This window comes from Arvicola amphibius, chromosome 12, assembly GCF_903992535.2.
Source record: "Arvicola amphibius chromosome 12, mArvAmp1.2, whole genome shotgun sequence".
NCBI lineage: Eukaryota > Metazoa > Chordata > Mammalia > Rodentia > Cricetidae > Arvicola > Arvicola amphibius.
Window position 1 is genome coordinate 12,051,710 of NC_052058.2, and position 15,471 is coordinate 12,067,180.

The window sequence follows — 15,471 nt, forward strand, 5'->3', positions numbered from 1 at the left end:
CTTTGGAAGAGCAGGCAGCGCTCTTAACCACTGAGCCATCTCTCCAGCCCCGTGTTGTGTACTTTTCAAAGTAATAAAACAGCTTATCTAAAAGAATGATTCAGGGAATTTCTAACTATATATAAACAATACAATATGGCAGAAACTGGAAATATATGGCCAACTTAAAAGATATTTAGGCACTTGACTTGAAAACAATCCAAGTTAAACAAACATGAGAATGACAATATCCTGTATTTCTTTTTAAAAAATATTTATTTATTATGTATACAATATTCTGTTTGTGTGTATGTCTGCAGGCCATAAGAGGGCACCAGACCCCATTACAGATGGTTGTGAGCCACCATGTGGTTGCTGGGAATTGAACTCAGGACCTTTGGAAGAGCAGGCAATGCTCTTAACCGCTGAGCCATCTCTCCAGCCCCTATCCTGTATTTCTTGAAGTGGGAGGTATTGAAGCTGGCCAGGAGTGTTTATTTGATGGAGACTACTTAGAATTTCTGTGAAGATTCTTTTAGAATGTTGTGTTGTAAACATTTTCAAGGTTTCCCATTATTTCTGATGTGTTGGTTTCAGTTGATTGCCACGTTGCCTGATAACGTTCAGCCCGGCCCCGACTTTTATGGACTACCATGGCAGCCTGTGATCGTGACTGCCATCTTGGGAATTGTCTCATTTGCGATTTTCTCCTGGAGAACTATTCTTGTTGTAAGTAAATTCAGTGACCTTATCACATGACTCAGGAATTGTATGAGGTGTTTCATACTCACTGCTCCTTTTACCTATTTATTTTAAATTAGTAACATGAATGCAACTTGCTGGTTATAATTCTATCTTGGTAATTTAGTGTAATCTTTATATTGATAAAGGCTTAAGAAAACAAGGTAACATTTATAATCGTGATGAGAAAACTATTTTGATTTTAAAAACTCCTATACCATTAGATATATGTACACTGTAAGTAGAACTGGGAATTCTTAAAGCATCCTTAAAAATAATTTCATAATATATGTATCAGAAGCTTTAAAAATAGTCAGATGGATGATAGCTATCCTCTTAAATAGTATGATAAATCTTGTGTAGTGATCTCTATAAAAGAAATAACCAATCATACATTAAAGATCTTATACAAGAATGTTGAATGACACAGTCTTTATTTCCAATTAGTTATTAGATGTGTGTGTGTGTGTGTGTGTGTGTTTTCTGCATGTGCACCTGCACACAGGCCATGGAGGGTATGCAGAGGTCAGAGTACAATTTTATTGACCTGATTCTCATCATCTTCCTTTACCTGCATCCCAGGGATTGAACTCATCATCAGACTTACATCATCTGGCAGCAGGCACCTTTACCTGCTAAGCTATCTTGTCAGCCCTGGAAGGGTATTTATTAGAGCGGGAACTTGCAGCAACCTAATATATATTTCTATAATGGGATATTTGATGATTACAAAGACAGTGAGATGCAGCAAATGCACATAATTTAGTGTGAAGTGGAATGCAGCACAAATGGACTTAAAAGTGATGTTAAACTGCACATATAAACACATGCATGCACACTGCAGAGTAGTACAGCACAGTGACACGTGGCCAGCAGATGAGGTCATTTCAGTCTATGTATAAATGTGTGCATGTGAATTTTGATGGCTGTCCAGAAGAGCCTGTCGGTCCACTGGAGCTGGAGTCCAGGTGGTTGTGGAACCAAACTCCTGTCCTCTCTAAGAGAAGCAGGGCTTTTACTTCTAGAGCCATTTCTCAAGTCTTGGCCTTTGTATGTTTTCTCAAGTTTTCTGGTTTGATCACATGCTGTGGTATTCCAAAAATATTTTTATTTGGAGATTACAGATTTTAGGTTGTCCAAAGATATTCTCTCTCTCTCTCTCTCTCCCTCCCTCCCTCCCTCCCTCCCTCCCTCCCTCCCTCCCTCCCTCCCTCCCTCCCTCCTCCCTCCCTCCCCTGAGCAGAATTTGTATTTGAGATTCACAGTTCAGTGTGGGAGCCTTGGGCTTTTCCTGAGTTAAATAGGCTTTGCTTCCCCATACTTACCTGCTCCTGTTATTTTGGGTGAAATGGAATGAGTACAGATGATTATTTGACTGACAAGGCTATACCATTAGAGAGAGGGGCATTTGCTTTCCTGTGTTGGAAGCTTTTGTTTGTTTTGTTTTTGATTTAACTCCTAGAACTGGAGTTATAGATGGTTGTAAGCTGCCATGTTGGTACTGGGAACCCAGGTCCTCTGGAAGAGCAGCTAGTGTTCTTAACTGCTAAGCCATCTCTTCAGCCCCCAAATGCATTTTCTTACAACAAGATATTTATATGTGTGTTCTGTTGATAAGTTTGAAGTTCCATGGGTGATTTGTGGATGGGTCCAAGTATCTCATCACCACTTAATTAACAGTAGCATTTGAGGGGCTGAAGAGATGACAGCTCAATCAATGATTTAGTACTCATTGCTCTTGCAGAGGACCCAAGTTTGATTCCCATCACTCAAGGTAGTTCATAACCATGTATACCTCTGGTTTCCAGGATATCCAGTGCCTGCTTCTGGCTTCCACAGCCACAAGGCATGCATGGGGTGCACATACATATAAGTAACCAAACACTCACATATAAAATAAATATTAATTTTTTTAAAAAATAGTAGCATTGGAAAGGAGAAATATGTTTTGAGTCACAAAGAAATTTAGTGGTTTAGCACAGCGGCTCAGTGGGTAAAGGTGCCTGCAGCCAAGACTAACAACCTGAATTTTATTCCAGGACCCAACATGGTTGAAGGAAAGAACCAACTCCCACAAGTTGACCTCTGATTTCCATGTGTACATATGTATGCCCTGGCATGTGCAACCCCCCGCACATGAACACACAAATAAGTGCAATTTGGTGTTGTGACATTTATCTATAACTATAACCCCAGAACTCGGAAGGCATAGGCAGGTGGCGACATGGTTTACATGGTTTACATAGAGAGTTCCAGACTAGCCAGGGCTATAGAATGAGACCATATCTCAAAAGAAAAAATAGATTCAGTAAATCTTTCTGCACTAATAACTGCCTTTGCTTTACTGCTCTAGAGGTCATTATTCTCCTCTGGAAATGCATCCTCTTCAGGCCATTGCCATCGTCAATAGTCTTGGGAGTCACGTGGCACTCTGATATCAGATTCCGAGTTGCTGTTAATTTTTTTGTATGTTCATGATGTTTGTGTGCGTGTGTGTGTGTGCACGCGCATGTGTGAGTGTGCGTGTGCAGAGCTCAAAGGTCAACCCCTGGTGTAGTCTTAGTTTTCTTTTTGGAGACTGGGTTTCCTTTTTAATTATCTAATACCACATCTGGCAGGCTGCTGGCTTGCAGGATTCTGGGAGACTCATATTTCCACTTCCCGTCTTACTGTGGGAGCACTGGTTACAAATATGTACTGCCATTCCTGTGGGTCCTCACATTTACATGGCAAGTGTTTTACCCACTGTCCCAATCCTGTCAGTTTATTTCTAAATTCAGCAGGTAGACAACTCTGAATAGGATTTCTAGGATGTTTTCTGGTGAGTACATATCTAAAGACAAAAGTTTTCCGCTTAGTTTAGTTTCTTTGTCTTTTTGAACACTCATTTCTAGAGGTTGGCTATTAGGAGTTGTCAGATGATATCAAGTAAATAAATTATTGATAGGTTTATTGCTAAGCTAGTAGCCATGTGTCTCAAGCATCAGTGCTCATATCTTTTTTTTTTAAATTTATTTATTTATTTATTTATTTATTTATTATGTATGCAATATTCTGTCTGTGTGTATGCCTGCACGCCAGAAGAGGGCACCAGACCCCATTACAGATGGTTGTGAGCCACCATGTGGTTGCTGGGAATTGAACTCAGGACCTTTGGAAGAGCAGGCAGTGCTCTTAACCTCTGAGCCATCTCTCCAGACCCAGTGCTCATATCTTAAGATTGGTGCTCCCTTAATAGATACACAAACATACTTCTAGCTGCAAAACAAGATACACATCTTAGTGTTTTTCTCTATTGAAGCTATTTATGAAGTATGAATACTAATTACATATGAAATGTCTTTTAGCTTTGTCTTTTAAAAATAATTTTAAGACTACATTTATTTATTTATTTGTATGCATTTGAGCCATGGTGTCCGTGTGCAGATCAGAGCACAACTTGCAGGTTCTCTCTTTGCACTATGTGCATCCAGGGGAAGGAACCCAGAATGTCAGGGTTAGCAATAAGCACCTTTGCCTGCTGTGCTATCATGCTAGCCCAAGCTCTCCTTATTTTTAATACTGTGGATCTATTTTGCTGAACCTAGTTGTTACTAAATTTTCATTTGTTTATGGTTCTCACTTCTGTATTAGGAACATAAGATAATTATGTTTTGACAACAAATTTAATTTTATTTCTTTTCTTTTAGGTAAAGAGTAGAATATATCAAGGTAAATCTTTAGGTTTGTTTTCCCTTATACCAACCCTCTGTTTTGGTGTTTAATGTTAGTTTTCTTTAAGCTAGACAGAGGTACCATGACTTCTCATGCCTGGCTGCTTTATTAACTCCTGGAAGCTTACTGTTTCTAGGCCACCAGCTTGGCTGATAGAACCGTGATGATGCCAGCTGAGACAGGCAGCAGCAGTAAACTGAGGGTGTGGGGAGAGCAGGGTTAGTTATCATGGGCCATTAATTTTGAATGTTGGTGCAGTGCATGTGTTACATTTGAACACGTTAAGTCCTTATTTGAGTAGATGACATGCAGGATGGTGAGATGAACTGGTGTTTTGTATTTCTCAGTTTCTCTTTGCAAATGACATCTAAAGCAGTTCCATTTTCTGAGATGGGATCAGGTTATAGCATTTCTTTAGATTCTCCTGTATCTCTAAAATATATTAAAACTTTAATATTCTTCCATCCTTATTGTAATCACTACAGACTGCCTTTAAGGACAAAAGAGTCATGCAAAGCATGCTTTCCTCCTAGTGCCTGACAGCATGCCTTTGCTGCAGTGCACAGGGGCTTGGCTTCATTTGGGCTCACAAACTTACAGATTTCCTTTCTTTTTAGTTACTGAGAAGCAAATTTCTAAAAAGTTGGAGAATATCAAGAAAGAAAATGCAGAACTTAAGGAAAAATTGTCAAATTATGAACAAAAGGTATAATTACTCTTTTGATTTCCTCCCCCATTCCAGCTTGAATATTTGTCTTTAACATTCCATTTATGATTTTTTTTTAAGATTCATATTTTACTTCATTTCCTATGAGCCATCTAAGATGTCAGTGGTTGCTTTCTGTAGGGGGTTGTAAGCTTGGACATGACTTTGGTAGCATTATAATTTGTAGTTCATTCTATGTTGTAACTATTAACCTTAAACACTTTGTTTTACCTAGATCAAAGAGTCAAAAAAACATGTTCAAGACACGAAGAAAGAAAACATGATTCTCTCTGATGAAGCTATTAAATACAAGGTAAAACAAAAATCTCTTTGGGTGAGAATTGCATTCTAAAAGTGAAAATAAATGGAATGAATGGTTTTTATTAATCTAAATATCCTCTTTGTTTGTTTGTTTTTGTTAAGGATAAAATCAAGGTACTTGAAGAAGCTAATGAAATTCTGAGTGACAAAGCCAAAAGTCTTCATCTTATGTTAGAGTCCGAAAGAGAACAGAACGTTAAGAATCAGGGCGTGGTAAGTTTAGCTGCTAACTGGTGATGTAATTGAGCTTTTGAAGGGTTCTGCACTGAGGGCAACTCTCCCGTGCTGTTAACTAAATCGAAAGGAGGAGTCAGGGAAGTTGAACCTAATTTGGCTTATCTTGGAGGATTTTAACTTGTAACCCAGCGAGTTATTCTTATGGGCATAGGAGGAGTATTTCTGTTCTCAACACTGGATAATTAAACCAAATAGTTTAGCTCTGCCGTCCAGAACAGGTAGATGACCTAGGAATTCTAGCCTTATTGAATAGTTCTTAAATCTTTTTTGTTTTTTTAAAAATTCTCATTTTAATAAACTTATTTCAGTTTCATATAACAATTGCAGAGAAAATAGAGTTCCCATTATATCCTATCCCAGCTGTGCTAATCACCCAGCTAAGGAAGTAATAGCCACATTTCTCTGATATTAAATTATTCTTTTCAGCTTTGTTTACTGTATTCTTTGGAAATCACTATACATGGCTCACAATTAGAGGGAAGAATTACATTTTCCAACCCCTTGAGGATGTGGTGTCTTCATAAATCTTTGGAATTCTTCTGTATGAGATTTATCTATTTTCTTCCAAACTGAGCTGTTTTGAGTGTAGGCAGTGAACCCAACTCCCCACCCCTCTAGTGTCTCATAGAGTAAGTGGGTAGGTATTCTAACACCCCCTATCCCCCGGAATTCTGACCCTAGTGTCTCACATAGGGTAAGTGGGTATTCTAAAATCCTGTATTCCCTGGGACTCTGACCCTAGTGTCTCACATACGGTAAGGGGGTATTCTAACATTAAGCTATAACACTACCTTTTTTTATTTTTTAATTTTGAGATTGTTCCACTAAGTTGCCTGTGCTGGCTATGAACTCTATCTGTAACCAAGACAGGTCTTGAGATGATTCTTTTGCTTCGGTCTCCTAAATTAGTGTACATTAGCAGACTTGGCAGAGAATTTTTCCCCCAAGTTTTAGTTTTCTTCTACCACTAGGAGGAGCTGGGGATGAAAGACAACAATGACATGAATTTGAATTGGCTGACTTGAAAGATTTTTAAAATTTTTCTTTTATCTTTTTATGTGGTCATCTATTATATTATCTTGTAGGTGGAGGCTTCTTGTTCATTTCCCAGCCACCCAGATCTGAAATAATCACACAGAAACTGTATTAATTACAACACTATTGGGCCAATGACTCAGGCATATTTTTAGCTAGCTCTTACATATTGAATTAACCCATTTCTATTTAGTCTGTGTATTGCCACGAGGCTGTGGCTTACCGGAAAGGATCCAGGTCCTTCTCCTTCGGCAGCTACATGACGTCTCCCTGACTCTCTGCCTTCTTTTCTCCTCTATCTCTGCTTAGAATTGCTCTATTCTGCCCTGCCATAGGCCCAAAGCAGCTTCTTTATAACCAATGGTAACAAAACACATTTACAGCATTACAGCATACAGAGGGGAATCCCATGCTGCACACCCCCCCCCCCCCCCCCCCCCCCCCCGCGTGTCTATGCTCTGTGTGCTATTACCCTGTTACCGAGCTTCGGGCAAGGGGGCTAGAGGTTAAAATATAGACACACACACAGACAGAGAGACAACGACACGGGTCATCCTTAAATTCCCCAAGAATGCCCCCTTTATTGTGTTCAGGGGCAGATTATATAGAGATAGCCATGCCCCAGCCAAACCCACCAGAAACCACTCTGCCATCAGGAATGCCTGAAGGTCTCGTGCTCAGAGCAGCTGTAGGCACTCAGATCAGGGGATTACAAGAAATTCAAGATCTGGGGTCTCATTGCTCCCAACAATCCCACATCATTATCTCATAACTAAGATGGTTGGATTATTACTACATTGATTTCCCTGCCCTCCTTAGGCCAAAATTGGATCCCTTACTTTTACCAAAAATAAAGGCTGTTGTAGGATGTGTTAGTATTTCTTCCTTTAGTTTGTGTGTTGGCTAGTATTATGTCAAGTTAACACAGAGAAGTTCAGTTGAGAAAATGCTCTCATCAGGTTGGCATGTAGGGAAAGCCTGTGGTGCATTTTATCAACTGATGATTTATGTGGGCGGGCCCAGCTCTCTGTGGGCAGTGCTGTCTCTGGTCTGATGGCCCTAGAAATTACAAGAAAATGGGCTGAGTAAGCCATGGAAAGCAAGCCAGTAAGCAGTGTTCTTCTGTGACCTCTGCATCAGTTCCTGCCTCCAGGTTCCTGCCCTGACTTCCTTAGATACTGACTGTAAAGCTGTAAGCAGAAACAAACCCTTTGTTCCCCAAGTCACTTTTGTCAGTTTATCACAGCAGGACAACATGTGTCATGTGTGTATACTAGTGACTGTGCTGAGACCTGAGGCTCTGTGTTCTGCTTTCATGGGTCAGATACTAGAAAAGAAGAAGTCTATTGAAAAGTTGAAGGATGTCATTTCGATGGATGCATCAGAACTTTCAGAGGTGAGGCTGCCTGTATGTCCTACACAAGAGTAATAGCACTGTCTTAGTCTGCTTGAGCAGAAGTTTGATGCGTGCTAAAGCATGTAAAAGACGAAAGTTGCATGATATTTGGTTGAAAAAATATAACTTTTTTCTTTGGGACTTATTTACTAACTGGGAGTGTTTTACATTAGGTTCAAATTGCCCTTAATGAAACCAAGCTTAGGGAAGAGAATGTAAAATCTGAATGTCATCGTGTTCAGGAAGAAAATGCCAGGCTCAAGAAGAAGAAAGAGCAGGTAAGGCCAGCTCTAATAGGTAATGCGTGTCCTCTCAGCAGTCTTTTCTTGGACCTGCTAAGGAAAGGAAGTAAGTACTCAGGCTGGGTGCTGAGAAATGGAAACCATGCTTCCCAGGTTGAGCAAATGTCTGTGTCATGAGTTTTCTTCACAACTTAACACAGCACTCGGGGTTTATTCTTTATCCTGTCAAATGCCAGTCAGTCGTTGACATGCGTAGCCTCAAAAATAGCCAGGGTTTTAATATGAGATAAGTATTTTATAATCATTCTTTGAATAGTTATTTCTTCACTGACCAAGAGGTTATATGGTCAGAGTCTGAACTTAGGAGTCTAAGATGAACCCACGGGTTCATCGTGGACGAAAACTAAGTTGAGTTTGCAATAGTGTTCTGAAGGCTGAAATAATTGGATCAATGTCCTTGATCAGGCTCATGTTCTTCCTGTAGTTCTGAGGGGTGGAACCATTCACCCTTTTTCCTTATTGATATTTTAGCTCCTAGTGACATGCCAAGCAGAGGTGTGGCTTCCTACCGCCCGTCCTACATAGATCAGATGTCTCCCGTACACACAGTAATTTATAAGTTTTGACTTTTCAGTTGCAGCAGCAGATTGAAGAGTGGAGTAAATCACATGCTGAGCTCACTGAGCAAATCAAGGCATTTGAGAGATCCCAGAAAGACTTAGAAGTAGCTCTTACTCACAAAGACGACAATATTAATGTAAGTTTATCCTCATGAGTACACACTTAATCCTGTGAATTCTTCTGATTTAATCCAAGAGGTTCTTATACCATTCACTTCTTTGCTAGGCTTTGACTAACTGCATCACACAGTTGAATGGGTTGGAGTATGAACTTGAATCCGAGGATCAGAATAAAGGAGGAAATGAGTCGGACGAGCTGGCTAATGGAGAGGTGGGAGGTAAGAGCTGTCTCGGGGAGGCTGGACCTGTTTTGCCCTCTTGGCTTCATTGCAGTTCACTGAGGCTACTTTTCAGCTGTGGTAAGCTTTATGGCAGTGTGCTCACACCGCTGGACTTGTAGATGTGTATGTCTGTGTTGGGCCAGGTGGGTTCCTCAGGTGTAGTACAGTATAGGTATGCAAAGACACTGACATGTATCGTGGAGCTGTGTGAGTCTTCTCATGCCTCTGAGTATTAAAAAGGTGCCTCATCCTTGTGGAGCGTGGTCTCTAGGCCTGCAGTTTCTTTTCAAAGGCCTGGGGTGGTTGGACTCACATTGTAGGATGCTAGAGGGTGATGCCTCCCAAGTTGAATACTAACTGCTCCTTACCACTCTGGGTGCTTTAAGTCACACCTGGCAGTGGATTTGAAGGGGAACAAAGGCCTGGATGTCTTTAAGTAGACATTTATCCAGGTGGTGGTGATCTGACAGAAGAAAGCACTCTGTCTTGGAGCAAGGATGATGTTTTTTATTGCACAAACTGGTAAACTCTGTACATTAAATTTTCAGTTCTAAATTAGTTAAATCAGTTTTCTTAGTTTTTTGTTTTTATTCCACTGTTTGAATAAGATCATGGTTCGAGGGAAGTCATGGAAATGTCATTAAAAAGCAACTAAGAAAAAGCAACTGAAGCCTTTTCTCTTGTAGGTGACCGAAATGAGAAGATAAAGACTAGAATTAAGCAGATGATGGACATCTCTCGGGTATCATCCTGTTTTAAGTCCCAGAAGCATCCGGGAGTCCTTCCTATGGCTTACTTTTAAGACTAGATCTTTCTTCTGTAATTTTCAGACACAAACTGCAATCTCAGTAGTTGAAGAGGATCTAAAACTTTTACAGCTTAAGCTAACAGCATCAATGTCCACCAAATGCAACCTGGAAGGTAGGCTCTGGAGATGAAATTGCCATGTATTAGAACAATTTAAAATTTGACTAAAAAGATAAATAGGTTCGAGTGTTCATGCTTCTCATTTCTCAGAACTGCCCCCTCAGTCCTGTCTCTGAGGCCTCTGTACACATACAGAGAAAACCTTTGTATTCCTTATAGACCAAATCAAGAAATTGGAAGATGACCGCAACTCGCTGCAGACCACTAAAGCTAGGCTGGAAGAAGAGTGCCAAACTCTGCGGCAGAAAGTGGAGATCCTGAATGAGCTGTACCAGCAGAAGGAGATAGCTCTGCAGAAGTAGGGTCACTGTTCTACTGGCTGTGCAGTCACCGCTTTGTCTAAAGTTCATTTCCACTTTCCCCACAGAGACCGGCTTTTCCTTTGTGCTTTATTTTCTGTGACTTACTGTGTGTGCGCATGCGTGCTATATGTACTTGATTCGGGTATGCACATGTGTGCAGAGGTGGGGTGTGGAGGTCAGAGGTCATAGTTAGTTGTCTTTTCCTCCTTTGATGTCCATCATTATTTCTTGAGACATCCTTTATTGACCAGAAGAGCAAGCTGGCTGGCCAGTGAGTTTTGGAGATCTGCCTGCTGGGGCTATAGGTGTACTCCTCCACACCTAGCTTTTTATTCAATGGTTCTTCTGGGACAACATAAAAAAGTGATTAGTGCTGGGCGGTGGTGGCTCATACCTTTAATCCTAGTACTTAGGAGCCAGAGGCCAGCCTGGTCTACAGAGTGAGTTCCAGAACTGGCTCCATAGCTACTAAGAAACCTTTTCCCGAAAAACAAAAAAAAAAAAAAAAAAAAACAAACCAAAACAAAAAAAGTGATTAGTACCCTTTCAGGGCAGATGCCCCTGCTTTACAGCTTCCTTCATACAGGCTACCCACAGACATAGTGCTTTTTACAGTTGTTTTCCTTACTTGTCATGGGAAATTATGGGGCACACTTAGAATGTTGCACCCTGCTTACCAAGAGGTCAGTTTTATTTCTTGGATGTCAGGGAAGGTTTTCATTTCTTTGCATGTCTTCATGTGTTGGGGCATTAAGAGAAGAATAGGAGGCTGCATGGTGATGGCACATGCATTTAATCCCAGTGAGGCAGAGGCAGGCGGATCTCCAATTTCAAGGCCAGCCAGTCTACAGAATGAGTTCCAAGACTACACAGAGAAACACTGTCTCGTAAAACAAACTAACAAACACAGGGTAGGAGATGACAACTGAATAGAGAGAGCCTGCTGTAAGAAACGACACTCACCTAAGAACTGGTTGATCCTAGGAAACTGAGTCAAGAAGAGTATGAGCGGCAAGAAAGAGAGCAGCGACTGTCGGCTGCAGATGAAAAGGTGGTTCTGGCTGTGGAGGAAATAAAAACTTACAAGTAAGTTCAGGCTCTGCATGGGGACTGGGGCCTCGCACGGGGCTGCACTTTCCTTTCTACAACCCTTTTGTAGAAGAAAACAGCACAGAAACTAAGCAAGGAGGGGGCTATAAGACCATTCATTCACCTAGGGAAAAGTTAAATGAAAGAGGCTAACATCAACTTACTTAGGAATGTAAAAAGGCCCTTGCTTCTTGCAGGTGGCTATGGGTGGCAGGGTGGGGAGGAGTTTTACATATTAGAGTAGTTCTTAGCCTTCCTAATGCTGCGACCCTTTAATGCAGTTCCTCATGTTGTGCTGACCCCCAACCATAAAATTATTTTCCTTGCTACTTCATAATTGTAATTTTTCAACTGTTATGAATCGTAATGTGTTTTTGAAGATAGAGATTTGTCAAAGGGGTCTCATCCCACAGGTTGTTTTAGAGTCATTCTTTAAACGATGCAGTTTGCTATATAACTTCAAAAAAAATCCCTGCAGTGATTATGCCATTTGCTAGATCAGTAGTCATTAGCCTGTTTAGTTTTTTTTTTTTTTTTTTTTTTTTTTGGTAGAAGGAAAAACAAGTTGTGTAATTGTGTAGAAGCAGATATTCATTGCAAGATTTTTTTTGAGACTATATTGAAGATCATTAAGGAAATAATAATCTAAGAATCTCTAACCATGAAATGACAGGAAAATTAATGTGTTTTGATTATACTGTACTTTGAGTAAATTTATATAAAACATGTTTTTGTATGTCTGGTAAAATCTTTAAAACTGTAACTTCCCAGAGTTAAGGGAACCTTGTTGGGCTGCTGCCAATTTATCGAGTAGTATTTTAACTGATAATGCCTAGTGTAATTCTTAGGCGGAGAATTGAAGAAATGGAAGAAGAATTACAGAAAACAGAACGATCATTTAAAAGCCAGGTAAAAACTATATTGACCTGCCTTAGTTGAAGATTGTTTTTGATAACTAATCTATATTAAAGTAGGCATTATAAAGAGCCTGAATGTGTATTTAATGTGTTGTCTTTCAGATCGCTGCTCACGAGAAGAAAGCTCACGATAACTGGGTAAGGGGTTTTTCTTTTTGGATTTTGTGCACAGCCTACTCCATCTAAACCACAATGCTTTTCTCTTCCAACAGCTCAAAGCTCGTGCTGCAGAGAGAGCCATGGCAGAGGAGAAGAGAGAAGCTGCTAACTTAAGGCACAAGTACGGAGTCTTGACACCTGTTTTTCAGGGTTCTTATGGTGTTTTAATGCTAGGTGGTATCTAATAAGAAACTGATTGCTATTTCAATTTAAGTGCATTCTTTCTCAATATTCAAGATTACTGGAAATGACCCAAAAGATGGCAATGAGGCAAGATGAACCTGTGATCGTAAAGCCAATGCCGGGAAGACCAAATACTCAGAACCCTCCCCGGAGAGGTAGGAAGCACTTTGTACAAGGCAGCAGGATTTTGGTGTGGAATGTGTGTAAATTAAACTTTACTTCTGTAATAGGTATGATGCCCTAGAAAGACTCCTGAGCTTCCTGGAGGGAAGGGGCTGTCATAGTGGTAACAAGGCATTGCTGTCTTCAGGTCTGAGCCAGAATGGTTCTTTTGGTCCATCCCCTGTGAGTGGCGGAGAATGCTCCCCTCCCCTACCAGCAGAGCCACCTGGGAGACCTCTGTCTGCCACACTCAGTCAAGGAGACATGCCTAGAAGTGAATGTGGTGAGCACTGGCGTATCCCTCTGCACTACAGTACATGATGCGGGCTCTTAACGTGTTAGCATCTCAGGTCTGTCCCATAGAAAAGTGGGTCACTGTAAGCGCTGCCATAAGATTAAACTGTGACTATGAAATGCCACCTTCCTCTGATTCTGTCTGGCGCTTAGGAAGACTGTTAGTCAGACTGGGAAAATGCCGCCAAGTACAGTGCTATTGAATCTCTAGCCTCAAGCACCAGACCAATATTCTTACTATAAAATCTGTTGCTCATCTTTAAGACTAAAGTAATTCTTGGGGCTAGAGAGGTGGCTCAGTGGATAGCAGCACTTGCTGCTCTTCCAGAGGTCCTAGATCCAGTTCATATAACCAACATGGCAGCTCTCAACCACCTTTAACTCCAGTCCCAAGGGATCTGACACCCTCTCCTGTCCTCCATGGGTACTGCACACATGTGGTATAAATACATACATGCAAATAAAATACCCATACACATAAAAATAAAGGAAAAATAATTTTAAAATAAATTCACAAAAACTGAGGCAACTCTTCTTTTAATACTTGAAGTCTCTGCATAAATTGTGACTCATATATTGAGATCCCTCTTTGGGATTGCAGGTATGTGCTATCTTGCCTAGCAGGTCTATTTGTAATGCTGCTTTCTAGTTAAGAGTTGAGCCCTATCCACAACAGGTTTATTCCCCCTGAAAACTACCTGTGATGGCCTCTGTTGTTTCTTTCTCAAGGGTCATTGGACAGGCATTTACCTCGCCCTCGATGGCCATCAGAGGCATCTGGAAAGCACGTGGCTTCTGGTAAGGGGCCTAAGGACTTTCCAACCCTCATGCATGAGGGACTTTCAAGTAATACTTCTCAGAGCCCATGGCAGGGTGAGTCTAAGTTGTTCTCCGGCCTCTTGCAGACCCAGGTCCAGCTCCTGTGATGAACAGCAGCTCCAGGAGCTCCTCCCCAGCGAAGGCCACGGATGAAGGCAAGGTAGGCTCTGCAGCAGATGAGTATTTCCTGCTGGTTTCCACCACCTCTCTTGTTCAGATGTCTATTTGTTTCTTTAAAAGCAAACTGTTCCCCAGGAGCCTGACGGCCCCTCGGGTTCCAGCATGGCCCCTGTAGCTGAGCATCCAGTAGCAGTAAGTGTTTAGAGATGGAGGGCCAGAGTGGGCTTGGGTTTTGCTTGGTTTGTCCTTAGAAAGTTTATGAAAGCGTGATACTCACTCACCCTGCTCACCATCTGTCTAGTGGCGGTATCACTTCAGTTCTCTTTGACTGGAGTGTCACTGAGCCAAAGGAGTTGTTGTTGGTGTCCTAAATTACTAATCAGTGTGAGCATTTGCTGTAGCTATTCCTACAGAGTGAAAAACCATCAGTACAACTTATGCTGTGCGCTTTGTGCTGAAAACTCTGAGTGAAATAAACTCACTGTAAATCACATTACTCGTCTTATCTGCTCGAAACTGTGCCATTGAGAAACCCCTACATCTGTGTACCTGGCAAACTGTTTTGAATGATAGGAAATCAGATTGCTTATGGACAGAAACGTGTAGCATCTTTATCTGGTCCTGAGCCGTGGCTGTACAAGTTGGGTGTTCACAGAAGTGCTTGCTTTTGTGACATGGGTGGCTACTGCAGTTACTCAGCCTTCTGTGCTACATTAACATAATATGGAAATTCCTGTCCTGTAGTGTTGCCAGCCAGTGAAGGTCATTACTGGAGCACCATCTTTCTAATTACAAACATAAAACGGGAAATATTGTGAAATGGAGTACAGGGTCCCAGGGATGTGCATGTTTTGAGAAGTCTTTATCCAAGGCCGGTCTGGGTGAGACTTCAGAGACTGGAGACTTAAATTATGGAGGCTTTGGAGCGGCACAGCCTTGGAGTGGAGCCTGGTATTTGACTTCCAGCTTGCCCTCCTACATGCAGTATGACCTACAGCAAATCAGCTCCACTCCTCTTGCCTTTCATGTTTAAAGCAAGATAGTCAACACTTACAGACTGAGATCTAAGAATTTGGATACTATGGCAAAGGCCCACTGATGCTACCATGAATGGTTGCGATTACTGCTTGTGTAGAAAATGGATTTTCATTCTGTTCTCTATTCCTA

The 15,471-nt window shown here is 41.2% G+C and overlaps 1 protein-coding gene across 4 annotated transcripts in view; it reads left to right on the top strand.

The window, feature by feature from the left end:
* The window catches only part of Mia3 (MIA SH3 domain ER export factor 3), a 41,336-nt gene that overhangs the window by 23,830 nt on the left and 2,035 nt on the right, over positions 1–15,471 (top strand). For 2 of the 4 annotated variants that reach the window (XM_038348496.1, XM_038348497.1), the window contains 21 exons: positions 577–708; positions 4,410–4,431; positions 5,052–5,140; positions 5,376–5,453; positions 5,564–5,674; positions 8,058–8,129; positions 8,303–8,407; positions 9,006–9,128; positions 9,218–9,329; positions 10,019–10,074; positions 10,163–10,253; positions 10,419–10,557; positions 11,546–11,647; positions 12,499–12,559; positions 12,670–12,705; positions 12,780–12,847; positions 12,964–13,064; positions 13,220–13,354; positions 14,095–14,163; positions 14,271–14,344; positions 14,425–14,496. In XM_038348496.1, coding sequence (XP_038204424.1) covers positions 577–708; positions 4,410–4,431; positions 5,052–5,140; positions 5,376–5,453; positions 5,564–5,674; positions 8,058–8,129; positions 8,303–8,407; positions 9,006–9,128; positions 9,218–9,329; positions 10,019–10,074; positions 10,163–10,253; positions 10,419–10,557; positions 11,546–11,647; positions 12,499–12,559; positions 12,670–12,705; positions 12,780–12,847; positions 12,964–13,064; positions 13,220–13,354; positions 14,095–14,163; positions 14,271–14,344; positions 14,425–14,496 — 1,848 coding nt within the window. The remainder of the gene's footprint in view (positions 1–576; positions 709–4,409; positions 4,432–5,051; positions 5,141–5,375; positions 5,454–5,563; positions 5,675–8,057; positions 8,130–8,302; positions 8,408–9,005; positions 9,129–9,217; positions 9,330–10,018; positions 10,075–10,162; positions 10,254–10,418; positions 10,558–11,545; positions 11,648–12,498; positions 12,560–12,669; positions 12,706–12,779; positions 12,848–12,963; positions 13,065–13,219; positions 13,355–14,094; positions 14,164–14,270; positions 14,345–14,424; positions 14,497–15,471) is intronic. The other 2 variants (XM_038348493.1, XM_038348495.1) reach the window with 1 other exon arrangement.